This window comes from Macaca fascicularis, chromosome 2 (genome assembly GCF_037993035.2).
Source record: "Macaca fascicularis isolate 582-1 chromosome 2, T2T-MFA8v1.1".
Classification (NCBI taxonomy): domain Eukaryota; kingdom Metazoa; phylum Chordata; class Mammalia; order Primates; family Cercopithecidae; genus Macaca; species Macaca fascicularis.
The window spans coordinates 55,338,021-55,365,981 of NC_088376.1; the positions used below are offsets into that span (position 1 = coordinate 55,338,021).

General features: G+C 36.1%; 1 protein-coding gene across 50 annotated transcripts in view; it reads left to right on the plus strand.

The window, feature by feature from the left end:
- The window catches only part of MBNL1 (muscleblind like splicing regulator 1), a 222,522-nt gene that overhangs the window by 148,613 nt on the left and 45,948 nt on the right, over positions 1 to 27,961 (plus strand). For 49 of the 50 annotated variants that reach the window (XR_001488518.3, XR_012430804.1, XR_012430805.1 and 46 more), the window contains one exon: positions 23,763 to 23,933. Coding sequence is in view for 46 of the 50 variants with exons in the window: in XM_005546132.4 (XP_005546189.1) it covers positions 23,763 to 23,933 (171 nt within the window). In the remaining 4 variants the exon portion in view is untranslated. Of the gene's footprint in view, positions 1 to 5,798; positions 5,857 to 23,762; positions 23,934 to 27,961 lie in introns of all 50 variants that reach the window. The other variant, XM_074031285.1, reaches the window with a different exon arrangement.

Sequence of the window (27,961 nt, forward strand, 5' to 3'; positions counted from 1 at the left end):
ACAGTCATTTATTATCACGTTTTGTACTGCACATAATTGTATTATACTTTTATATGACTGGCGGTGCAGATTTGTTTACATCAGCATCACCACAAACACATGAGTAATATATTGTGCTGTAGTGTCACTCAGTAATTAAGAATTTTCAGCTCCATTATAATCTTAAAGAACCACTGTGAAATATGCAGTCTATCATTGACTGAACTGTCATTACATGGTGCATAGCTGTATATGTATGGATATTGATCTGTGTCTCTCTGCATGTGTGCGCGTGCGTGCGCGCGCGCACACACACACACTGATATAAGTGGGTTGTAGTCCTCTGGTGACTTAGGCCAAGATAGTGTTTGAAAATGAAATGCCATACCTTCTTTATTGTAATAGCAAATCAAAGCTAAGTAGCAGTAAAACTGTTACTGGACTGGGATACTTGATGCAGGGAGAGGGTCACAGGGCACAGGCAAGAATTCCTTTGCCCTAAAGACTGCAGAGTAGCAGAGCAGAAGCAGCACTTTTTGGAAAGACACAGCTTAACCAGAACAATGCATAAAAGCCTTTGAAGTGCACTGATGTGAGAGTAAGACTAGAAAACTTTCATTTAACAAATCTAGATAAACTTATAATAAGAACAACAGCTAAACTCTGCCTGTGTTCTCTAGGTGCTAGGTATTGACTTTACACAAATGACCATTTAAATCCTCTTATATAACCTTATCAGGGAGATAGTATAGTTATCCCCATTTTATTGATGAGGAAACAGAGGTTTAGAGGATTAAGTGCTATGTACAAGGCCACAGGGCTGGCAAATGGCAAAAACTGGGATTTGAACCTGAATACATCTTTCTGCTTTTTGAGTTCCTACTCTTAAGCACTCTCTCCTTTTTCAGTTTTAAAAGAATGTTGCCGCGTAATGTTACACATTAAGTTGCCCTTTCTTAAATAAATTAAAACCTTACCTAAAATGAATAATGATTCTAAGTTTGAACCATGAACTCTTCATAGCAAGGACAGATGTTATGTAACTGCTTAAACTTCTGTTCACAGATTTTTGACACTACCATTCAAATTTATGACCTTTTTACATTTTCGTTTTTTCTTCCAGCTTCTCATACCTATAAACTTTCCTCCTTTTGACCTTGTTATGTGCATTTGAAAACTTGGTCCATAAAGCTTTCCTGAAAATCACATGGGAAGCAGTATTTCATACAGCTCCAGAAAACTTTTGGGAGGAAGACTGACAGTGTTGGGGGCCTAATTCTGCATGCTTCCTTATTCTCTGCATTTAGCTCCTGCCTGACATGTGCAGCATATTGCTAAACACGTGCCAGACATTACTGTAGTGATATTTTCTATAGAAAACACCTTGGTATAATTCAAGATGAAAAATAGAGTATATATGAGAGGTGAAAAGGCAAATTTGATGATTAAAGTGCTGACATCCCAGTTGGAAGCACTGAGAAGTACATTCAATTGCCTCTGGCTTGCTGAATCTGTTTGTCTATCCCGTACCCACCCCCATCTCACAGGGTTAACAGGAAAGCACATTTTGAAAATTCTGATGAATGCATTCCAATTCTATTTTGGTAGGAAAGGCTGAGTTTGCAGGGAATTGGTAGTAAGGTATTGGCACTTCCTTTGTTTCTATAATATCAATAAATTGCAAACTGTCATTTCTTTTACTGAACATGGGTTTCAAATACAGAGCTCCTGATTAAGTCCTGTCATTTTGTGCAAAAATAAAAAATATGCTTACATTATAGAGAAGCAGTTGAAATTTATAAATAGTAAGTAGTGGCATAAAGACTTCTTTTCTCTTTACATAGTGCAACATGAACAGAAATCTCAGCAAGAAGTACTTGAAGATGGGTCTTATTAGTTTTTTAAATATAATCCCCTGCTTAGGTAACATTAGACATATGTTAATACATATTTCACTTATTTCTATGTAATACTTTTATTATCAATTTCAGAGCTCATTTCTGAGACAAAATTCAGAAGTAAAATTGATATTAAAACCGTTGGAGCGGTGTTAATGGAAGACAGAATTCAACAAGTTGAGCCTTTTGTACATATTTACATTTCATGTGCTTTTTAAAAACTCAAAAAATGAATGGAATGCTTTTGAAAATCAGCATACTTACCCTACTTCTGCCTTTTTGAATAAACTACTATCCCAGAATTTCTACTTTTTAAAAGCAGCAACAAGAAGTAAAACAAAACATTCAAAGCCTTAGTGTTGAGATTTTGAATACTATATGTCCGTTTTAACATTTATTCTTAACCCTGTCTATTTTTGTCCTCCTTGGCAAAATTATGTAATAGCCTTAACTGCGTGAGCCATAATCTCCAGATGGGTAAGATATACACAAAGAAAGACGATATATTACAAAAGCACTTTTCAGAATATTCCATGTTCTGACAATACAAACACGTACTTCTGAAAGGTAGCTACTCCCACTTTTTTGCAGTAATGTCAGGGAAACTTTAAATGAGATGTAAAAATATTCCTGAGAAGTATTCTGAGTGGAAATCCCAAAGGCCTTTTTTTGTTGTTTTTAACAGGAAAGCATGCTTGTACAGATGACTTGTTGAATTTTCTAGTTTTTAAAATGATGTACAATTTGTTGCCTTGGATCCTAAGTTTCTAGAGTGCTGCTATCTTATTGCTTCAAGGTACCTCCTAAAAGGAGCCCAGAATCTCTTGCCAAGATATCTCCCATAGGAAAGTACCAGAACTCCTTTACATAAACATCTCTGTCGTCTCACCCAACCCTCCCTGGCCTGTCTCCTTGACTTCTGTCATTCCTCCCTGAAATCCCTTTTCCATGCATACCTGTTTTCTAGATAGTCCTGAACTGCTGGAAAATAGACACTTTATTCCCAATAGACTGGGAGTAGAAGGAGCCTGTGGTCATTGAATGGCTTTTAAATCTGGAATGTAGGTTAGAATTAGCTTGCAGCTACAATCTATCTTAGAGAATTTCTTGATATCCAAGACTAATCCCAGGTATCAGATAACTTTTAATGGGCATGATAATTTTAGGCCTTTTACTTTCTGAGAATTGAATATACCCAAGAATAGCAGCAAAGAACTAAAAGTCTCCGGAACCATACTGCAACACTGGGTGAGAAAGCCGTTGACTTACCTTCGTAAGGAAATGAATGGTAGGGTGAAATATGATTCAGGTCTGAGAGAATATCGTTTGACTATTAGCATCCCAGCTTTATTTGTACCTCTTCTTGAGAGTGTTTCTCCTGAAGTTACCTTCCACTGATGTCTTCTATAACTAGCTTTCTTTACCAATTGGAATTGCATTTTGTATTTCTTTTTCTATCCTGCATTATCCAGCATAATGATAGGCAAGTAGATACCTAATATATATTTATTAATGGATAAATGTAAATAGAGTATGAACAACATGTGGATATATGTTCCCCTTTCCTATGTGTGAGCTATAGTTGGCACAGTGAATTTTAGTATTATGTAGTTTACTAGTTCTTTGTAGAAATTGTTTTCTCAAAGGTAATTTCTTTATCACTTTTAGTAGGAGATATGAAATTATTTTAAATAATTTTTTTCTGTGAACTATACTGGAAAAATAGTGTCTAATTTATTAAGCTGTTCCAGCAGTTATTGAGAGTAACCAATTTAGTTATAAATCTATTTTTATCACTGACATTCAGTTCATCCTACATGGTTTTCTAAAACGAACCTACCATTTTAAAAACCAAGATTGTTGGATAGATTTTCTTCACAATTTCATCCAAAGTGAGAATCACTGAGACAGCAGTAATATTTTGAGGGCAAAACCAAATTTTTCCAAAGAGTAACAGATAACATTGTTTATAATTTGCAAAATAGTCATAGTCAATTAGTGTGAAATACATATTTTAACTAAATGTGTACTGTGATGAAAGCTATAAGAAGTCTGTCTGACTATATTTATATACAGTGAGAAGAGTCTTCCACAGACTGTTTGCTTAATTGCTGCATTTTTAAACACCACTAGCTATTTGAATTTCAGTTTGACACTGTTTTAGTTCTGAATATAGCCTGCCAAATCTGTTTATATGGTACATACGCATCATGCAGATGTCTCCGACACCTTAATTGTTCTGTGACCTTGTACAAATTATTTAATTTCACAGGATGTCTGAATCCTTGTCAGCAAAGTGGGGAGTAACAGTACTGGTGCTATAGAATCCTTGACACAATTATGTGAGATTTAGTCTCTCCTTTATTCAGCGCTCTGTGGCACACTCCAAGCTAGGTGAAACAGAGCCCCTGCCCTCACGGACCGTATTCCCTAGTGCAGGAATTAGTCGATAAATAAACACATAAATAAGCAACATGATTACAGGCATCACAATTACTATACAGAAAATAAACAGGCACAAGTGTCAGATGAATCCTGACTCTGGGGGACCTTTAGATGGGTATTATGTCCACTACTCTTTTGGAAGAGCATAAACAATAAATGGTAATTTTCTCCCTTCATCATCCATAGTTAATTTCTTTCCCCCGCAAGAGGGAGCCTCGCTCTATCGCCAGGGCGGAGTACAGTGGAGCGATGTCGGCTCACTGCAATCTCCATCTCCCAGGTTCAAGTGATTCCCCTGCCTCAGCCTCCCGAGTAGCTGGGACCATAAACATGCACTACCACGCCAGGCTAATTTTTGTTTGTATTTTAGTAGAGACGGGTTTTACCATGTTGGCTGGGATGGTCTTGATCCCCTGACCTCGTGATCCACCCGCCTTGGCCTCCTAAAGTGCTGGCATTACAGGCGTGAGCCACCACGCCCAGCCTTCAGCTTTTATTTAATTATTATATTCGCAGTGTATAAAACAAAAATATGGATAAGTAGTTTTTATCCTGTAAGAAATATTTTTCAAGTTTAAGATTTCATAGCAGATATGTTATTGCTTCAAGGTTAATGGAGTGACTAGTACATTTTCATTATTTTGTAGCATAAATTATTTTAAAATTTTGTTCAGATGCAGGCCAACTGTTACGCTGTTTATCAAATGATAGTCCTAATTAATGTTTGTCTGTTTTTTCTTCTCAACCATTTTGGTGCTGTATTTCCCAGAAGACATTTGTGTGCCAGCTTACCTTGCTATCCTACTTGAACAATTTAGGCAGCTGTTTTGTCTTGGATTGTTAGGTCCTGTATAACCAGACAATCAGTCATTACTCTTGAATTCTTTTAATGAGTGCAGGCTTTCTGTATCCTTAGGTCATCTTCACTAAGGAGTATCTTCCTAAAATCCAAGTAGGCCTCCCCAAGAGCATTTGATGGATGGATTATCTTTGCTTATGTTGTAGAGTTCTTAACCTGGCATTGACGTTACTTTCGCTTAACTCTTGCGTTAACTCTTAACCTCCCCTGAACAAAGCCTTTACCCCAACCAGATTGCTTTAGCTACTGTCTGTTGCCTAGCTGGAATGTTCCCACCTGTGTAGTTGTAGTTACTGCCATTTTACCTATCAGGCCCTCGTGGCTTTTTTAATTCCTGTGAAGTCAGCTGTGTTACAGAGCAGGGTTCCCCAACCCTGGACCGCACAGCAGGAGGTGAGTGGCAGTGAGTGGATGAAGCCTCATCTCTATTTACAGCTGTTCCCCATTGCTGGCATTACCACCTGAGTTCTGCCTCCTATTATATCAGTGACGGCGGCGTTGGATTCTCATAGGAGCGTGAACCCTATTGTGAAGTGTGCATGCGAGGGATATAGGTTGGAGATACTTTATGAGAATCTGATGCCTGATGATCAGTCACTGTCTTCTGTCACCCCCAGATAGGACCATCTAGTTGCAGGAAAACAAGCTCAGGGCTCCCACTGATTCTACTCTATGGTGAGTGTTATAATTATTTTATTATATATTACAATGTAATAATAGTAGAAATAAAGTACGTAATAAATGTAATGCACGTGAATCATCCCAAAACCATTCCCCACTCCACCACCACCAGTCCAGGGAAGAACTGTCTTCCATGAGGCTGATCCCTGGTGCCAAAAAGGTTGGGGACCACTGTTATAGAAGACATAATCCTCAGACTCGATATCAGACCTGATTGGCTACTGTGTGATCTTAGGCAGGTCATTTAGCCTCTCTGAGCTTTAATTCCCTCGTTGGCATAATGTAGTTAGTACACTTAACTCATATCATCATTTCAGGTTAATTGAATATGCTTTTGAAAGCGCTCCACTCCTAGTTTGTCATTCCTCTGCGTTTTTTTCCACCCTGGTTTCACAGCACACTTCATATTAACAGTCATCTATTTTCTGTAATATATCCTGTATTAAGCTTTATTGCTGCCCTACCTTGACCCTATTCTACCTTTTCTTCTGTTTTTTGTCTGTCTTTGTTTTGTTTTTTGGTAGGTTGTCAGGTAACAGGGAGAGATAAATTAAGATTCTCAAAAAAGTTTGGGATTACCTGTTTATTGTAATGAACCATCTTTTCAATTGCTTGAATAGTATTTAGGATAAATGAAGTACAAGAAATGGTCTGTATGAATTAACAATTTCTTTTCCATGATGAACCCATGGAAATATATTAAAGAAAAACTCACGGAGGTATAGCATGTTCCTAAGTGTAACATTGGCAGAACAACAAAAGGAAAAAATGACAGAAATATACTGATGGGAAGTGGGAAGTAGTAAGCTGGCAGGAGAATACAAAGAGAAAATATAGTAATTCTGTGCTGTTGGCACATGTAATAGGATGTGATATACTACTAATATGTATTGTCTAATCTGAAAGTTTCTCCAGCTTAAAAAAATCTTGGAGATAAGAACATTGGCATTCCATTCTAAGACCTGCTAGGTTTCAAATGATTGAGAATATGTTTTTTTAAAATTATTATTATACTTTAAGTTCTGGGATAACATGTGCAGAATGTGCAGGTTTGTTACATAGATATACACATGCCATGGTGGTTTGCTGCACCCATTAACCCGTCACATACATTAGGTATTTCTCCTAATGCTATTCCTCTGCTAGACCCACTCCCCCTGACAGGCCCTGGTGTGCGATTTTCCCCTCCCTGTGTCCATGTGTTCTGATTGTTCAACTCCTACTTACAAGTGAGAATATGCGGTGTTTGGTTTTCTGTTCTTGTGTTAGTTTGCTGAGGATGATGATTTCCAGCTTCATCCATGTCCCTGCAAAGGACATGAACTCATCCTTTTTTATGACTGCATAGTATTCCATGGTATATATGTGCCACATTTTCTTTATCTATGTTTTAAGCATAAATAATAAAGCACTGATAATCTGTAAACTTTACTTGAACCTATTTAAAGTATTTCTTGGTCCTTTCACAGTAATCTTCTTTAATATTTCCTTAAAATAACCCTATTGACTAATATAAATATTTTCCTACTGTGTTATGTGAGCTCCAATGCTTTTACCAATTCACACAAGGGGAGGAACCTTCCCCCCACCATAAGCCAGTAAACTGTAGCAAAACCCAGTAGTCTGTAATGTGGAATACTGGTTTTAGAAGAAATTCTACTTTGTGTAATTGGTTCATTTTATTGTCAGCCAATTTTCTACTCTTTCAGAAATTATTATTTAAAACAAATTCACTTGCTAAATAGTCTTTTCAAACCACAATTTATTCATTTATAATTTTTCACAATTTATTTTTAAAAAATCAAACCAAAAACAGTTGCCCAACTATAGTACAAAAGAAATGTATTGTAAATTCAGAGCCACATTTTAAAAATGAAGTTTGACATTGTTTTGAATTATGGGTAAGTGCTATGAAACAAGATATGCATAAGTTTGGAAACAGGCAAAAATAGTTGCATGTAGAGACTGAGCCCTATTTGGATAACACAGAACTTAGTCATACAATTATGATTTTTGAAACAGTTTCAGAACAGTTGTTAGACCCATCTACTCATTCTTTCTCTTTATGTTAGTGCATGTAATATATTAGTGTAGCACAATTTTTTTAATTAAAAAAAAAGACCTTTCATGTTTGAATTCAGGATAGGTTAGGATTCTTTTAGGGTGCATAGTAAATTATTGTTTTTAAATATTATGGCTGAATATGTCACATTCAAAAAACATACATTAAAATTATCAACTCCTAGTAGAATCAAATGAAGCAAAAATATGGAGTGTATGTGTGTTAGTATGCATTAGAAAAGGAGTAAAGTGGGAGATTATGAAAGATGGGTCTGGGATTATTATCTGGAGAATGGTAAAGTCTGTGTTACCTCTTGCCTGGACTGTTAACGTAATTACTTAATTGGTCTCCCCTTTCCAGGCTCTTAGCCTCTTCAAGCCCTCTTACATTCTTGTCTGAGGAATTCGTGAAGTACAGCTTTGCTAATTTCCTTTCCACCCCATTCAGTGGCTCTTTCTGGCTTACAAAAGGAAGTAGACAATCTTTAATACAGTACTTGAAACCTTCCACAAACTAGACTTTTCTAGGTCCCTTTTCAAACTTGTTTCCCACTGCTCTTATTACAGATTTATTACTTGTCACTGATGCCCCAATGTATATTTCCTCTACCTAGATATCTTTTCCAACTCTTCATGTATGAATTTAGCTTCTTTTTTGAAGCTATTATCTGATACTTCTAAATGGAAATAGTCCCCTTGTCTTTAAAAATTACTAGAACTCTATCTGAATGTCTTTTGTGACACTATTTGCCCTATAGCCTTATATTCTATTAATAGCTATTTATACGCATGCCTTGTTTCCTTTCTTAGGATAAGTTTCTAGTTCATTTTGTGTTTCCACTGTCCCATAGCACAATGCACATGAGAAGTCTCATCATACAGTAGGTGAATAAATATACAAATGAGCTATTCTGAAATTTGGTGTAAAATATATTCAAGGTGAGACCACTTCTGCCTGCCTTGCCTTGCCTTGCCTCCTTCTTCCTTCCTTCCTTCTTCTTTATTCCTTCATCGTTCTTCTTCCTTCTTCCTTCCCTCCCCCTCCTCCTGTTTCTTTTGTCTCATCCATTATTACCTTTTTTCTCCTAGCTTAGAAGACAATGAATTAATTGTTCTGCTTTCTCTTTTGCATCTGTGTCTACACATACTGTATTTCTGACCTAGATATCTAGCTCTTCTACAACAATTTCAGAAAGTAGGTATACTCTGGTATTATTCTAAGAAAAACAAAAGAGATTGCTTATTTAATTAAATTTTTTTTTTTTCTTTCTGAGACAGGCTCTTGCTCTGTCACCCAGGCAGGAGTACAGTAGTGCTCACTGCAGCCTCAACTTCCTGGGCTCAAGCAGTTCTCCCAGGTAGCTGGGACCACAGATGTGTGCCACCACATCTGCCTAATTTTTTTCTGTTTCTGGTAGACATGGGGTCTCACTATGTAGTCTCAAGCGTCTGAGCTGAAGTGACCCTCCCATCTCGGCCTCCCAAAGTACTGGGATTACAGGCATGAGCCGCTGCGTCCAGCCATTCTTGTTTAATTTTTGATGACTTCTAATGGGAGAAACACATTATCAGTTTTCATTTTCCATCTCTATTGTAGTGAAATCATTTGTTTTATCTGAAAACAAGCAGGAATGACAAAGTTTTCCTTCAATCCCTAGATTATGTAGGCCACTTTCATTCTGGCTACCAAATGGTGGAATGCATGCTGACCCTGACATTACTAGTACTTCCTAACTTCATAACTTAATATTGTTGGGACCTTACATGAGACATTTAACCTCTGGGAACTGCAGTTGCCTGATTTGTAATATGAGGCTAATAAGAATACCTCATGGGATTGCCATGAGGGTAAATGCTACATGTTATTGTGAGAGTTAATGGTAGACATTGTAATTACTTTTGAACAGGCCACTGAGGAGAGGATTCTACTGATAGTACTAATTGTCTTCCTAAACAAACAGCAGCAGTCCTGTTGAGACATCTTATCTCCTTACTTGAAAATTTATAATATGCCACTTTACTTTTATAAACATTTACTGTAGCTATGAAATTTTTAACTTGAGCTTAGGCAACTTAAAATGGAGTTGTAAAAGCAATATTGTCTGGTTAACATAGGAACTGCCTAAGACCTCTAGCCCTCGATGGGTGATAAGAAAACTAAATTGTATAGAATCTATTATTACTTATCTAATTTGCTGTAAATAACACTGATAATGCACTCTTTCTTAAGTGTACTATGTATGTTGAGTATATTTTTAAAAGAATAAGGGCTCTTAAGGGTACATTGATATTGTGGATCTCTTATCCCCCCTCTTCCCTTGAAATCTTTTCTTTCTTGTGAACGACTTGTTTAGAAATAACCCTGTGATTATGCAGGTGTTGCTGGTCCTGAGACCCTGTCCAGGATTATATGCCCAAAGGAACAAAGGACAGTAGCTTTTTATGCCATCCATTGCACTTGAGTGCTGTTTTCCCCAGTGTATATGAAATGAGCTGTTTGGAAAAGGGATAATTTAAAAACAGAAGTATCAGTTAACTGACAGTCAGATAACATTAGCAGTTATCTTGAAGTCACTGGCAAAAACAAAGTTTAAAAAAACTCTGGAAAAGGTTGTGGTTGGTAAATGAGAATGTATATTAGTATATGTAAACCAACCTGTGGTCTTCAGAGTAGCCGTCATTAGAATCATCTGGGGAGCCTTTAAAATACACTTATGCCTGGGACCCAGCCAAAACTATCTAAATAAGAATTTCTGGGAGTGGAGGCTGGATGTAGGAATTATTTTTTATAATATACAGTCATGGTCAAGGACTGGTTACTAAGCTTTACAGTATTGTCAAGTGATGTGATAGGTGGGACACCCAGAAATGCCCTTCTGTCTCTTATTCATTCTACAAACATTTATTTAAAATGCTTAGGTTGCCAAAATATATAATTCCTAATCAAGAACAGTAGACAGACTTGTAGAAATTACCTACAATATAGCTTGGCAGGTGCTGAATTCACTACTGTGAGTTTATTCTACTTTGCAAGAAAAGAAGGGAAGGAGGAAGGGAGGGAAAATGAAAGAAAATTTCCTTAGTAAGTGACATTTGAAAAGGGTCACTTCTCATAATCAAATGTAACCTATTAAAGTGATTTACTTTTAATATCAACTCCTTTTAAAAATAGATGCCAAGTTTCTTAATGGTAAGTGAAATGAGCATGAGTTGATTCTTACTTTGGCCTGAGGAAAGCTTTGTCACAGCTACTCTAGGAGCTACTGTTCCTTGGACACAATTTCCCAAGTGAAAGTACGGCTTACACATGGAGTTTTTAGTACCTGCATAAGGGCATGTAGCTAGCGGGTGAGAGAGCTACAATGAACACAGGTCTCATTGATTCCTGGATATGTGTTCTTTCGTTGCACTGAACTATACTATAGTCCAGTGAAAGAGGCTTCGTTTGGGTTAATTAAAAGAGATTCACTAGAGGCTTCATTTGGGTTAATTCATTAAAGGAGATTTACTAGAGGCTTTCTTGGGTTAGTTCATTAAAGGAGGTTTTAACTTGATGGTGAGCTGGCAAACTCTGACAAAAGGAATGTTGAAGGAACAGGAGAAAAGGATGCTTTCAAGCATCTCTGGAGAAATTGACGTGGGTGATAGGAACCAGGGGTTGCAAGGTAGAGAATGTGCTAGGAGAGTGAGAGCAGCCTGGTCATTTTCATTTTCTGAGTACCAGACCATAATTGAGGTCCCTGTATATATTCCCCCATTTAATATTCACATCATCCCCAGCCTGGTATTCTTATCTTCATTTTTGTAGAAGAGGAAGTTACAATTCAGTGAGGTTGAATAATTAACCCAAAGTCTCACTACTCATAAATATCAAAATTGGGACTTGAACAAGCAACTTTCTGATTTCAGTTCATGTGATTTTTAACCATTGAGCTGGAACTGTATTGCTCTTTCTGTGTCAACTCCTGGGACTGTTTCTCTGTGCTTACCTCTAATGCTTGTGTATATGAGAAGCTTACAAGCTTAGGATACAGATACATCCAACAGGTGACCATATTTCTTACTTAGGTGGGAGCAGAGCCACAAATTCATACTTGGATAACAGTAATAAACAGTTAACTGAGAAAAGGAGTAAATGGTAGAAGACTAGGGGAGAGAAAAATATATTTGAATGAAGAAAAAAATGGGGCTATTGTATGTCAGTTTATGGACCCTGAAGAAGATGCAAAAGGAATATTTGAGAATTGTCTTATTGGACAGAATATCCTATATTCTGAAATATTGTCAGGACTCATTCACTTGGTAAACACCTACGGGATTTTCTTGGCCTGATACAGGCTGTGGGCATGAACCTCCTTCTGGAGACTGTCACCAGGGAAGGAAGATGTGCAAACAGCGCCCAGTATTAGCAGAGGAACATGTACAAAATACAAAGGAAGATACAACAACTATTTCTAATAAAAGTCACCTGCTTTCAGCACAGGTAGAGAGTGTAGAAATCACAGATATATTCCTTGATTGACTTTAATGCACCCAAGCAGAGTGTTTAGCAGATCCGGGCTTTCAGCCTAAATGTTGTTGGTATGATAGCAAGAAAAAAAAAAAAAAACCATGTGACAACGGTCTGTGCTTTTCCCTCTCTCGTTCACATTCTGGATTGTTTAAAAAAAAAAAAAAAAGCTGTGTTGCCATGGCTAACGCTCCTGTGAGGCCCAACATCTCCATACTTTTCATCTTAACTAAGCACTTAAGAATATGCGCTACAGCTTCTGATTGCCATTTAGAACAGAGCACCGTGTGATGACTAAGCTCTTTCAAGTAGTTATGCTTAATGTGATGGCTTCAATACCCTTTGCCATATAGACTCATCTGTAGATACCTGGTACAAGTTCCATAATTTATAGTTATCTATTTTTATTTATTTGTATGTTTATTGTTACTATGGATCTTTTTCTGAAAATCTATTCAAGGATACTAGACACATACTGTATGTGAAATGTTTCTAAAAATTCTGAGACTTTTCTATTTTATTCTCAGTGGTAATTTTTAGGTAGTTTGTTGAGTGTTACTTTAGATATTTGGGGAACTGCCCTAGAAAACCAGTGGAATTCTCTAGGTATGGGGGTGGAGTGCCCAGGAGGAGACAGGCTCAGATAACCTGGTGTTGTGATACTGCTTTTTTTTTTTTTTTTTTTTTTTTTTTTTTGCCTCAAGAGATTTTCTTTGCCCTTACTGCTTATGCTGCTGCAGTCAGCATCCAATAGAAACATGTTTTGGGCTCATGAGCCAATTGTCTTTCCCCTCGCTGCTGCCTCAAGTCTGAGAGAGCTGATGGCAGTGCACAATTTTAGCAAATTGTCATAGGCAGGGGGGTGGGGCAGGGAGGGGAGTGTTTTCCCCATGGGGACAGAGCCAGTGTCATTGAGCACATTTTGTTCAAGTACAAAGTTGATCTGTCTGAAGGAGACTGTGGTCAGCAGTAGTGAGGACCTTTATTGCCTCACCTTTTCTTCGTGCTCTGTCATTGTTTATGTGAAGCAGTAGCATTTAATAGCAGGACTTGAGGCAGAATTTGTAAGGTCAGAAAGTGACAATATTTGTTTTTCAGTTAGGGAATCCCACAGGCTTACAAAGGAGTGCCAATGAAAAATTAGGAAAAAGAAAGGGTCTTTGCATTTGGCAAAGACAATGCAGAGCAGTGTAATATGTAGTAATTTCTGTATGTAAATGGCAGCCAAAATTTTAGACATCTGTTACAGTTTAGAAAATTATTTAAGCACTGATTATATGCTTAATATATGCTGTCCCATCTAGGAGGCTGAGTAGACTTCAGTGGAAGAGTTACAGTGGAAATATTGACATAGGTTGTTGGAAACATATTACATAATATTATACTTTGAAATTTATCATGACTAAATAAGTATTATCACTTTAGAGATGTAAAAACAGGATTTACTTTCCTTTACTTGTAGGGATATGTGGGATCTAGCAGGTACAAATACAACAAATGCCTCATATAAATACTAAGTAATGATGTTATTATTCTCAAGCTGACTTTACCAAAATGTTTTTCCTCTCTGATTTCCTTTAGTTACTTTTATATTTCTCAATAAAGACTTGCCCCTTAAAACATACCTTCCTATATTACTATAACTTTATATCTTTAATTTTATGTGTGTGTCTGTGTACATATATATATGTATATATACACACACAAAGATATATAACTTTTTCATTATATAATAGTTTTTAAATTGTTTTATATCTAAATATAATATATAACTATATATAATAAATTTTTCATTATTTGTGTTATATCCAAATTGAAGAGGCATGTCAGTGAAATATATAGATAATCCAAGAACCTCTTGTTTCACTAGGTTTCTTATTGAAGTGGATAATGTGAAGCAATATTTTAACTTCTTTTGTGTTCCATTGCTTAAAAATATTGTTGATCCTGTAAGACAGGTTCCTCTGAGGGAAAAAAAAATGGCAAGTAAATTGAAATTTACAAAAGCATCTAAATTTTTCCCATTACACTTTGGAAATGCTATGTGGATTAGTCTTCTCCAAATTCAGTTGCTTACATTATGAAATATCTTTTCCTTTGCAGAACTCAAAAGGGTTGAAGACTTCTATTAGGTTCTGACCTAGAGTCATCTGTTTCTAGTGTTAGCAGTCAACGATTAAACAAAAACAAAACACATTTACAGATGATCAAGTGGGATACATTTGGTACAAATACATATCCCTACGGTAATGATTAGGAGCACCTACTTTGTAGTTAAACTGCCTGGTTTCAGTCACTTGTTTTGTCAGTACTTCAGTGTTTAGAAAAATTGAAATGTTACAAACAACCCTTCCCAGTAACATTGAGAGAGGATTAAGGGAATTAACATTGGTAAAGTTTTGAAAACAGTACCTGGAATATAGGAAGCACTATGTAAGTGTTATTATTCCTGTGTTATAATAAAAATATACCTTTTGGTTTTTAGTCAGTACTTCATGGAGAGAAGGAGAGATTTAAAGATGGAGAAGTTTTGCTTTGTAAACGTACTAGGAACTAGTCTTAAACTAGATTGTTTAAGCAGTCTGTAAAGAACTGCTTAAACAAGTCTTTCAAGAGATTGTTAGAAGAAAAATTGGATGCATTTGACTTAAGACGTTTACCTCCGTTTTATCCTCAGGAAAGCTCTGGAAATTTAATAGAGACTGTCATACTTAAATCCACCTAGTAATGGTACAATGATAAATTGGATAATATTTATAACACATTTTGTGTTTCTCCACTGAAAGGCATGCTTTACACATAGAGTGCTAAAATTAATTATGTAAATGTTAGGGCTTTTAATTATTAGCCAAGATTGAAAAGTGTCTGATTTGGATGTCATAAAACTTCAGAAGTGTTTCAGCTACAAACAGTTTAGAAATCTGATTGTTGCTGTACCGAAAAAATAATGAAGCAATTTAAAAATAATAGAAACATAGTGATCTGGCATTTCCAGTTTCATGATGCTATAAAAAAGCAGCCAGCAAATGTTGGACTGTTTAATGATGCTGGCACCTACCAAATGTCACTGGGCTTTCACAAGGTCATAGAGACTCTGGTTTGGCTCAGGGATGGTGGTCAGATCTGTCTTTGGAGCCTATGAAGACTATGGAATAGTGGCAGACAATAGGTGCAGTTAAGCCCTGCATAGCATTAACCTCAGCAGTGGTGATACACTTTTCTACGATTCTCTGGGATAGAGGAGGCCATAGGTATGAGAAAAAAGTGAGACTTTCTTCTTACAGCATCCCATCACAAGCCACTCTACATAGAAGAGCCTTATAGGCACACTCTGAGGAGATTAAGATTTCTTCAAATGACTATCAGCTAAAATTGTGTGCCGATATAACTGCAACAGCAACAGTTGTATGTGTATCTGATTTCTCACAGGCAAAAGCTGCTGGAGAAAAAAAAGTGGTATTTTTTGTCACAAGAATGTGTGTGTGATTTGTTGCCTTTTTCACTTTCTCAACCCTCTCAGTGGCAGCTACTTTGACTCTCATGCATTACATAACAGTCTCTAGAGGTGTAGCGTTTCAGTTATGCCATTTTCAAGATGATTAATGGGAATTGTGCAATTAAAGTTCTTAGGTTCTCTGGGAAAAAAAAAAAAAGTCATAATATCCCAGTGTTTGAGTGGGGGTGTGTTGGTATTGCGTCAATAGTGAGGATATTTTGGGATACGTAAATGTCGCTATTGGTTTCAATATCCAAGAATCTTCATCATTAGACTTAGGAATATTCTACAAAATAGTGCCTAGAACAGCCATTGAATACTCGAGAGGGCTGTTTAGCTAGAAAAGTCTAACCTAAAATCCCATTTGAGATTAGATTATGCATTGATGAGAAATGTTTAGTGCCTATTAAAAAGAATCTATTACATTATTTTATATTCTTTCAGGCCATGGTAAAGTTACAAATTTGAACTCAGTAGGTTGTGTGTGTATGTGTATGTGTGTATTTTTCTTTCTTTTATTGGCAGTCTCAACAATTGTTAAGCCACTGTGTGTGTGTGTGTGTGTGTGTGTGTGTGTGTGTGTGTGAACTTTTTATGGGACCAGGAAAGGGAAAAAATCTAAATTTGCTTTATATTGTGTTTCATTTGAAAACATGTTTTATATCTGTGGTAAAGTAATTGAAAGAAATTAGGACTATTTCAATGGAAATATGTTCATAATTTTTTTTAGTTTGTTTAACTGATACGAAAAAAATCTCCCAGCTCTTGGGGTTGAATTGAGCTCCATGCATTTGCTATTATGCTGACTGGATGAATAAATAGCAATTTACATCTAGAAAGTTAAGCTTTAAATATTGATTAGGATTGCTATATCTACTTTAATTTAGAAGACTAGAGATTGCTTGCCTAGTAAAATAAGAGAACTACCTCATTTTTTCACCTTCTGTGGGGATGCTAGGCATTTGTTGCTGGTGTTAAACTGAAAGACCAACGAGGAAATCAAAACAGTAGAAGTTGTGTTTGGTTTAAGAATAGTTTCTTGCCTTTAAAAATGGTAAAACTGTGAAATAAGTACAAGGGTGCTATGATATTAAACACGGATAATTATGTAATAAAAACTATTGACTTACATAGGTTAAAGAGTCATGAATATTTGAGAATTTAAAATTCCATTAGGTGTAAAGTGGTGGCTGGCTCTCAACAAAGGATGATGCTGCCCTCCCTCCTCCCCACCAAGACATTTATCAATATCTGGAGACATTTTGGTTTATCAGAACTGAGGGTTGGGGTAACATAGACATTTAGTGGTTGTAAGTTAAGGATGCTGCTAAACATAGTACGATGTACAGGACCGCTCCCACAACAAAAATATATCTAGCCCAAAATGTCAGTAGTGCTGAGGTTGAGAAATTGTGAACATCTTTTTAGGATGTATGTGCTCTTGTAAGCTAACCCAAGTCCTTTATGGAAACAAGTGAGTTATCAGGAAATATACATTTAAGAGCAACAATATACTTTGTGTTAGATGGCAGTTATTTTTAGTACTTGCAAAAGCCAGTAAACTGTGATTCTTAGAATCAAACTCATACCTACCAAAGTGAAAACAAAACCCTGAAGTATATATGTGTGCATGCACATTTGTATGTATGTGAAATAAAATTTTCTCTTAAAATCATTCACCTTATAGGCTGCCATAAAATTTCTAACATTAGATAATTGTAATTTTTAAATAAATATTTTATATACATGTGTATGTGTGTGTGTGTGTGTGTGTGTGTGTGTGTGTGTGTGTGTTGTTTATTCACCTAAGCATTAGAATTGATAACCATGGCAGAGCCATAAAAAACATTTTTTGCAAGTGTGAAATAGTGTGGCTTGACTGCCAATGTTATTATTTTTGGCAAAAATTTTCTGAGATATTTTCTGAGATAGCTGAAAAAAAAATGGTAAGAATTTTCAATAACTAACTATCAAACTTGTTAGCCAGAGTTTCTGGGCAATATCTGAGCAATGAATACCCAGAAAGTACTTCAAAAACATTTGCAAATATCAGCTATCCCAAAAAGAAATCTTGGTTTTAACAGTTGAAATAAATGATTATAGCTTGAACAGTCTTACCAGAAAACCATAATGAAAATTGGGAAAGACTTATGAATATAAGCTAGTAGCCCTGTACTTTTCCCATTGCTCCTTTATTTCCAGAGTCTACTTAAATAGAACTTGGTAATTGTAATCCTGCCACATAGTTACCATTTGGCTGCTTAATAACATGTGTCTTTAGACTCTGACTCCACAAATCATAATATTCCTTTTATTTTAAGTAGAAGTATAATTAAAAATGGAAAATTAGTTTTCATTTAGGATTTTGATATTTTTTGCTTTATTAAGTCCAACCAACTTCTAATCGTTTTGTTTTCGATTAGCTAGTTCGTAAATGCATTACACATAGCTAAGAAATAGCTTCTCATATTTCTAACTTACCACCTCTAGTTTCATTCAGTTTTATTCTTATTTTGACTATTAATTACCTAGCTTCCATTATATTTTATAGTTTATATCTTACTATATATATTACGTATGCAGTTTATATACTATATTTGTACATATGTAATGTAAAAGTATGCTTTATTAAACTGTAATGCTGATAAATGAACCATACGTTTATTTGGAGGATTAAACAATCTAAATGTGTATTTTCCTTTATTATAGCCACAAAAATATTTATAGCAGTTTGAAAGACTAATGAGACAATTCTTAAATTCACAACTGAACAACTTACAACTTCAGAAGTTACTTGATGAATATATTTATTGAATGACGATTATTGGTCTCATTGGTCTCATACAGGTTTTTAAGACTACAAGGGGCAAATTTTGCCTTTTTTGGACAGATTACTTTTAATTGAAAAGTGGAGAAAAAATATTACAAAAAGTGAACTTGGTGTAGACCAATATTTTATTAACTTTCCTTCTTTCCGTTAAAATATATACTGCGTGTATTGCTATGATGTCTTTGGAATCTTTGTTGGATTAATTCTATTTTAAGAGACTCCTTGAATGGAGCCTAAGGGATCTATTAGGCTGGGGCAAAAGTTTTGCCATTAATGGCAAAAACCACAATTACTTTTTCCCAACCTAATACTATGTAGGCTCTATAGAGTGTTCTGCTAGTCAGCTGGACAGCTCTCCAAAAGTAAGATTTCAGTGTAATCAACAAAAGCAAGGCACAGAAATATAACATTATAAAAAATATGTTAGAATGACACTTTTTCTTGGTGGATGTGGCAAATACATGATGATTAAGAGCCAAGCTTTTATTACATTATTGGTGATTGATATGCATTGTCACTGGGTTTTGCTACCTGTATTATTTTTAGAGCTTTTAATAGATACACTGCTAAATTGAGCAACTGCTACTTGTTACTAGCTTGAGAACTTAAGAAAAGAGAGGAAAATAACTAATATTTATTGACTGCCTATTATGCCAGGCGCCATTTGTGAGGATGGCCTGTTACTTACTAATCTTCATACATCACCAATGAGATGTTATCGTTACTATTATATAGAAAAGATGTGACCACTCAGAGAATTTCACTAACTTCCACAAGGTCACACAGCAAATAAGTTACATAGCTACAATTTGAACAAAGCTATATTTGATAAAATTACACAGTTATCTCAATAGTTGGAGCTACCTGTACCTATCAAAACTGAAGACAAAGATCTTTTATATTTATATTTCCCATTAACCTAGCAGCCCAATTTAATGTATCTTGAAGTGAAATCTCTAAATGATTTAGAGTAATAGCTCCAATATAGAAGTCTGTATATGTGAATTTTAGATACTGATGAATTTCTGTTTTTAGACTTTTAAAATGTATTGTCATTGTATAGATTTTAGGATGCCAGAAATATTGAATGTCTATACAAAGCTCCTTTTGTCCCTGGTGAAATTTACAAACCTCCTTCTGTTTCCTTTTCTTCTTTTATTGTGGCTAGCTTTATCATGTATTATTTAAATGACTGACCTCTTAATAAAAGCATCATTAGGTCAGTACAACTCAGAAGATTTGGTATCATACTTAGTTTTTTTCTATTATCTCCATTGTCTCTAGAATAGAGTTAGAATACAATTCATCTTGAGGCATTTAGTAAGAAATGAACATTCATTTATTCTGTGAATGTTTATTGAGGTGTAATGCTACTGAGGGCTGAGATGGATGAAGCTGGCAACATACCAACGTAGTATTTACCTTAACTCTCAAAGGAAGGTATGTTCCTGGTGGTTTTAGGTAATTCTAATGGAGAATGTTTATTCTAACTTATTTTTGACCTTTTTATCTGTCAAACTATAATCATTCAGCAGAAGAGTCAGCATTAAACATGTTTTAAACTTCCTAAGAAGCCGAGTTTATCTAGTATCATTGCAGACATTATTCTGTTATTTTTTCCACACGTCAAATGAAAATTTATCTGGCGTTGCACAATTGTATTTTGTAGTGTTTTCTGCTATATCAGAATCACCTGGAATATTTGTTAAAATGTTAATTTCTGGGCCCTCAAACCTATGGTCACAGCCCTTGGTGGGAGAGTCTTGGTAGTCTATATACTTTTTCACCAAATATCAGTTGATTCTTAGGAACACAGCTTTTTGAAAGTGAGGGGCTCAACACAATCAAATCAAGGTGGGCAGAGAAAGTTACCATAGATAAGAAATGTAGGAGAACAGCATTTTTCCTGAGTAGATGTCATATATTCAGAATGAAAATCAGAAGTCTGAGCTCCTTGTAAAATTTTTGAGATGCACTGATGCAGAATGTATACCAAACTCATGTGATTTCTTTCCACTATTTCCGTCCAGGCTATGTTCATTGGCAGGATGGTCTGGGTGGTGTGTATTCAAGGAAAGTACTGGAATGAAGTGCTTAGGAAGCCCAGAGTTAGTGTTGGAAGGTCAGGTTCATGGCTCAGGGCTATCTGTGCTCTATTTACAGAACTATAGAAACTGACGTGAGTGAATTGATGGGAAGTGAATTCTCGTGGTGACCATAACCTCGCTTATCTGCATTTAAAGAAATCCAGTTTTACTAAGAAATATGATGCGGAGATATTGAGAACAAGAATTTCTCTTACAGCCAAATTATTCTTTGTACTGAAAAAGCAGGCTTTTTCTAGGAGACTTCAACTAAATATCCCTGAAATTAGATCATATGCCATCCAGGAGTTATTTATTTTTGCCAGTCCTACTCTGTGGTTTATCTTGGGAATCTAAGGTTGTTTTTGGTTGTTTTGTATCAAGATGCTTTTAAGCTGATAACGCACTCCTGATCCCAACATACATCAAGTATGGTGATTTTATATGGAATAAGTTTAATATATATATTACTTTATGAGCATACCAATAGCCATAACTAATAGATGTTTAAAAAATCATCTTCATACCAATGTTTTGTTTTTCTTTTGTTTGATACACAATTTAAATTGTGGTGGCAGTGATACACGTTTTCTAATAATTCTGTACTAGATAGAGAGCCTGAGGCTTACAGAAATTAGCTTCTTATGCAGTTCATGCACTTGATGAGTAAGAGAGCTAGGCCTCTGTCCCAGCTCATGAGACCTGTAAGGTCCTTGCTATCCACTGTCCTCCACTGCCTACTGATTTCAAGTATTACATGAAGCTTGTAAAAATAACGAGCAGTATCCTATGATTCTAGCCCAGTGTAGAGACATTCCTAAAAACCTCATACAAAAGGAGCCAAAACTGATCATTTAAATTAGCATTATGACAGATTTTATCATAAGTATAAGCATCAGAGTCAGTTTATAGTGTAAAGTTAAATTATACTAAATTGGTTTTTTTAGAATGTGAATGATGGCTTCTCTATGCAGCCATAAAAAAGGATGAGCTTGTGTCCTTTGTAGGGACATGGATGCAGCTGGAAACCATCATTCTCAGCAAACTATCACAAGAACAGAAAACCAAACACCGCATGTTCTCACTCATAGGTGGGAACTGAACAATGAGATCATTTGGACTCGGGAAGGGGAACATTACACACCAGGGCCCATTATGCGGAGGGGAGAGGAGGGAGGGATGGCATTGGGAGTCATACCTGATGTAAATGACGAGTTGATGGGTGCTGACGAGTTGATGGGTGCAACACACCAACATGGCACAAGTATACATATGTAACAAACCTGCACGTTGTGCACATGTACCCTAGAACTTAAAGTATAATTTTAAAAAAAAAGGAAAAAAAATTTTATTGTACTGTTTATAAACAGTTTTAATTAGATTTATTGCTGAAAGACATTGTCAAGGTAGTTGATGAGATCTGCTACTATTGATATGATTTGAAAATATATTGAAAAAATGTGGGCGGAGTGTCTCACACCATATTGCATATTATAGACTTTAATGAATATTTGTATTAAAAAGAGCTATCCTAAAGGAAGTTATATTTATACTTATTATTTTATAGTAATTTTTTTTTTTTGAGATGGAGTCTCGCTGTGTCACCCAGGCTGGAGTGCAGTGGCGCGATCTTGGCTCACTGCAACCTCTGCCTCCTGGGTTCAAGCGTTTCTCCTGCCTCAGCCTCCTGAGTAGCGGGGACTATAGGCGCATACAACCACGCCTGGCTAATTTTTGTATTTTTAGTAGTGACAGGGTTTCACCATGTTGGCCAGGATGGTCTTGATCTCCTGACCTCGTGATCCACCCGCCTTGGCCTCCCAAAGTGCTGGGATTACAGGCGCGAGCCACCATGCCCCGACCTATAATAAGGTTTGTTTTTTCGGGGTGTGTTTTTTTCTTTCTTTCTTTATTTTTTATTTTTATTTTTATTTTTTTTTGAGATGAGCTCTCACTGTTTGCCCAGGCTGGTCTCAAACTCGTGGGCTCAGAGGATCTCTTGCCTCAGCCTCCCAAAGTGCTAAGATTACTACTAAACACATGTGATTTCTTTCCATTATTTCAGTCCAGGCTATGTTCATTGGTAGGTTGGTCTGGGTGGTATATATTCAAGGAAGGTACTAGAATGAAGTGCTGAGGACAGAGTACAGAGGTAGTGCGCCACCATTCCTGGCTTATAGCAACTTAGTTTCTCCATTTTTAAAAAATTTTTGGAGGGTAAATATATCCATTTCTTATTGTTTCATAGATTTTGTGAAACGGAGAAGACTAGATTTATCTTTGAAAAGTTAAAGGCCACATTTTTCACCAATATTTCATTATACTTATTAATCTCTATATAGAGTGGGAACACATGGGAGTTTTCTTCTTTTTAATTGTAAATTCCTAATGCATGGGCTGGTAAAGCCTAGTAGTAATTTTAATTTTATTTGTTATTAGATACTTGTAAAGGTGTTTTACTGAAGATACAATGTGCCTTGAGTCCTCTAAGTTCATTTCCTAAGATTTCAGTACAAGTGAAAATAAATTACATAACTTTGATTCTTAAATCATTAAATTTAACCAGGAAGATATTATGAAAGAAGACTGATATTCGTTATTTGATATTCTCTGTTTTAGTATTACCCTAGCAGTTGGTAGATTTTTAAACTTGAATCTGGAAATATTAATGCTAATGTTATTAAAATAATTGAAACTTTTTAAGCTTTTAAACTTTTTCAAATGTCTCAACCTCTCATATTGATAATACGTTCTGGTGAATTCATTACTTGTTCTATATGTATGATCAAATGATATGGACAGTGCATTGTGTGAAAAACCCATGATACATTCAAGTGGGTGGTTTGCATTATATTTTTTGTCATAATTCACTGATTTTATTCTTTTTTAAGCTGACATTTGCGGCTTTTGTTTTTATAGGGCCGTTGCTCCAGGGAGAACTGCAAATATCTTCATCCACCCCCACATTTAAAAACGCAGTTGGAGATAAATGGACGCAATAACTTGATTCAGCAGAAGAACATGGCCATGTTGGCCCAGCAAATGCAACTAGCCAATGCCATGATGCCTGGTGCCCCATTACAACCCGTGGTAAGCATGTTTTCAGTCTTCACTCATTAAGTTTGTAATTCAGAGTGCTCAGTTTTAGTACTAAAGTGATTATTGCACCAGATGAATTGAACCCAGACAAGAATTTCAGTTGCCTTACCATTTTCTAGCAAAATTAAGTATCAGTCAAATGCTGGAACAATTTATACATTGTGTAGGTACTCATTTCTGGCCAGATGACATGGACATTTACATTATAGCATTTGTTTTCCTCTAAATTTTTCTTCAAAATAAATCCCAAGACTGGCAGGTGTTAAAATGGTCTGTGTTACAGTGGTCATCTAACTCACTAGTATAGTCAATATACATTTTCAGCCACCTTTAGAGGTAATAATGATATTTAAAATTGGTATGTATGGTCTTTAATTTTGAGAATAGTTCTCCCTTTCCTTACTCCTTGAAAAGAATGTGTATAGTTCTTTTTCTTGAAAAGGCACCTTTCTTATTCTTCTGTAATTTAAGTTGAAATTATTTCATAGCTACAAATGCTAGGAGAATTCTGACAGTAGTAAATCAATATCATAGACTTGGAAGTCTCATTAAAGGAGAATTAATCAGGGGAGGCTGAAACTCTGAGGGCTTAAAGAGCTAAAGTTGAAAAACTGGGTGGTCACAGATATTTAATGTTTGCTGAGCAGTATATATGGGTGACTCTTGCTTTGAAACACACGTTTCTATTTAACTGTTTGGATTTCTGGAGTGTGTGTGTAATAAATGACTTTAATAATCTCTTCATATTTATTCATCAAAATGTAGAAGATTGTAAGAATTAGTGTTAGGTTGAAAAAGGTACTTTGACATTAATTGTGACATAGTAATTCTACATTTAAATTTAAATGCGTGTTGAAATTTGCAATGATCAGAATATATCTGCTAGTAATTTATGTCACTAGCTTATATGCAGTATTATGGGGTCATGGGAACGTGAAGACCCATGTTTTTCTGGGATGCTAACTGTAGCATGGTGCTAATTTTTTTCTAAGTGCATTCTAAAACCTGAACTCAATGTAATTATTATTCTCTTTTAGAACTCAATGCACCAATTATTCCAAAAGAGTAGGGGATTGCATTTCAAGGTGGGAGGATCTCCATATTACATGGGCAGTGATAGCAATGATCAGTTCTATACAGTTGAAGTGAGAGAATATAAGTAATTATGTGTCTGTTTTAACCTGATCTGTTTTTTCCCCCCATTATTGAGGGCTCAGTTAAAAATGAGATAACTTAAAGTTATTTTTTGTGACATCTACTAATTTCACATGCTTGTATTGGGATAGCATGAAGATTTCCACTTGGTTAAAAAAAAATAGCTATCACCATTCTCTGACAACATGTACGACAAAAGTCTCATTTGCACTTGGCTCTCACATACAGTTTCAAAGATCTGATAAGTCTTTGGGGTGGCTACCACCTTAGTTGCTCTAAGGCCTATCCTTGATGTGAAGATACTTTGTTCTACTTAAACATTTAAAGCATGCCTATCACCAGGCTGTACCCTCTCTGTTGACCGGGAGCACCTTTGAGATCAGCAAGTGTGGTTCTCAGATGGAAGAGGAGAACACTGGTCACCACATTAACTGACCTAGTCCTTGTGTCTGACTCTGAAGGCCATTCTAGGGTGTCATATGTGCAGTCCTGGGAAAAACTGTAAACAATATTTATGCTCTTTGAAATACTACTAACAAATATATTGTGTATGAAATCTCTAAATCACAGATTTCTGAAACCATCAGAACAATCATCATATTTTCTGATAGTTTTGTTAGAAAATTCTCTGCTTAGACAAATTATTTTTATTAGTTGTGAGCACATTCAGGCTTTATGTTAATTTTTCCTCATATGACTACATTTGAATGTGGAATTACCCTTCTGCTAAAGGTATCCTGAGATCATTGTCTAAAAATACACTTGATTCAGAGATGACTTTGTAATAAGTACAGAAATCATTTTAATTATTCAATTTTAAGGCATTTGGGACTTTAATGACTGTAGAGAAAGCTTTAGTACAGGAAATTTGCCTTCAGAACCCCACCTGAGACTTTTTTATCCTTTTTGTAGTCAGCCCTGTTTTGATGAGGGTAATGACATGGAGATTCAGAAATGAATGGAATGGTCATAATCAGCTACTTACTGGGAGTTTAATGTGGGCCTTACAAATAGGGATATTAACAGGACTAGAAGAAGCCAGGTGATTAATGTGGAAAAGGGTTGCCGCTCAAAGAGAATGGCCACTACTACAGATGAGTGTTTGAAAACATGGCATTAACTTGGATCCAACCCAGGTAGTGGTCATATCAAAGAAGATAATACTATGAGCACTTCCATACCATCAGGAGTATTCAGAGTATCTGAGCAGTGACAAGACTTTTAGTCAAGTGGGTGACAGCATCTGACTTCTCTAGGGTCAGTCAGTTTAGCTCCCAAACCTAGGAGGAACAGGAGGGAGAGAGGGAGACAGCAAGGCCTAAGCAAACTTAGAAGCATCTAGTATTGTGCCTGGCATATAGCAGAGATCAATAATTACTTGATGAGTGAAAGAACAGATGAAGGTAGGAGTTTCTCAAACACCAGAAAAACAGGCAGAGATTCATGGTTGTTTACCTGCTCCGTAGTTCAAAGGAAGCATAACCAGCACCCAGAACACAAGCCCAGTTACAGAGGCTGCAACATAGAATGGGGAATAGAAGTGGACACGTATTAGCAGACTATTAGCAAAGGCAGCTAGAGGCTTGATGGCTACAAGAAATATGCCACTAAACTTGGGTTATTATGCAACCAAGTTTGGGTTTTCATTTTCTCATAAATTGTGAGAGACAAGGTCTATACATTTAATATCTTCAGAGCATGACACTAAGGGAATGCAGGTGTCTATAGGAAGGTTTCCCATTTTCATAGGCTTTGTGAGCTTTTATTGAAATGTACCAAGCCAAGAATCAGAAACCGGACTTAAAATGTTTGAGACAAATACAATACGTTAGGGACTTTTACAGTACTTGGCACTTTTTATATATTAAATCCTTACATACCATCCTTTAAAGTAGTAATGTTACCCTAAATTTAGAGATAGACTGAGAAGTTCAGAAGGGTTAAGAAATTTGCTCAGGTTACACAGCTAGTGAGTAGCAAGGCCAGGATTTTAACCACCCTGTTCTGCTTTTGGTATTCATGATGTGGTAGCACTAATTGGAGACACACCATTAGCCAACTCAGCGTCCTTGGTTGATTGATTAGATCTCTAACCTAGCTGGATGTGGTGGCTCACACCTATAATCCCAGCACTTTGGGAGGCTGAGGCAGGAGGATCACTTGAGGCCAACAGTTCAAGACCAACCTGGGCAACATAGCAAGACCCCAACTCTACCAAAAAAAAAAAAAAAAGAAAAGAAGAAATAGCTGGGAGTGGTGGTACATGCTACTCATGCTACTCAGGAAGCTAAGGCCCGAGAATCACTTGAGCCCAGGTTGAGGCTTCAGTGAGTTATGATTGCACCACTGCGCTCCAGCGTGGGTGGCAGAATAAGACCCTGTCTCTAATAAAAAAAAAAAAAAAGAGCGAGATCTCTGACCATCTTCAACAAATAGTGAACAGTTTGAAATACATTATCTACAGGTTTTAACAATCTTATAATGTAAACATAATCTCATTTCATAAGATGAGAAAATAAGTAGTAGAAAATGAATGATTTAATCTGTGTCCACACAGATTAATAAATCTAATATTATAAATTATAGAATAATTGACATTCTGCTGTCATTTCTAAACCACTAATACAATGTAAAATGATCTTTTTTAAAAATCATATGTTCTTTGATGACAAATGGAAGGTCTATAGTGTTTAATTATTGAAATTTTAAAAAATAAAACTTCTGGAATTACCTGAGCAAGGTGGCCAAATAGGAGCAACTCTGCTCTACAGCTCCCAGCAAGATCAATGCAGAAGGCGGGTGATTTCTGAATTTCCAACTGAGGTACCCAGTTCATCTCATTGGGACTGGTTAAACAGTTGGTG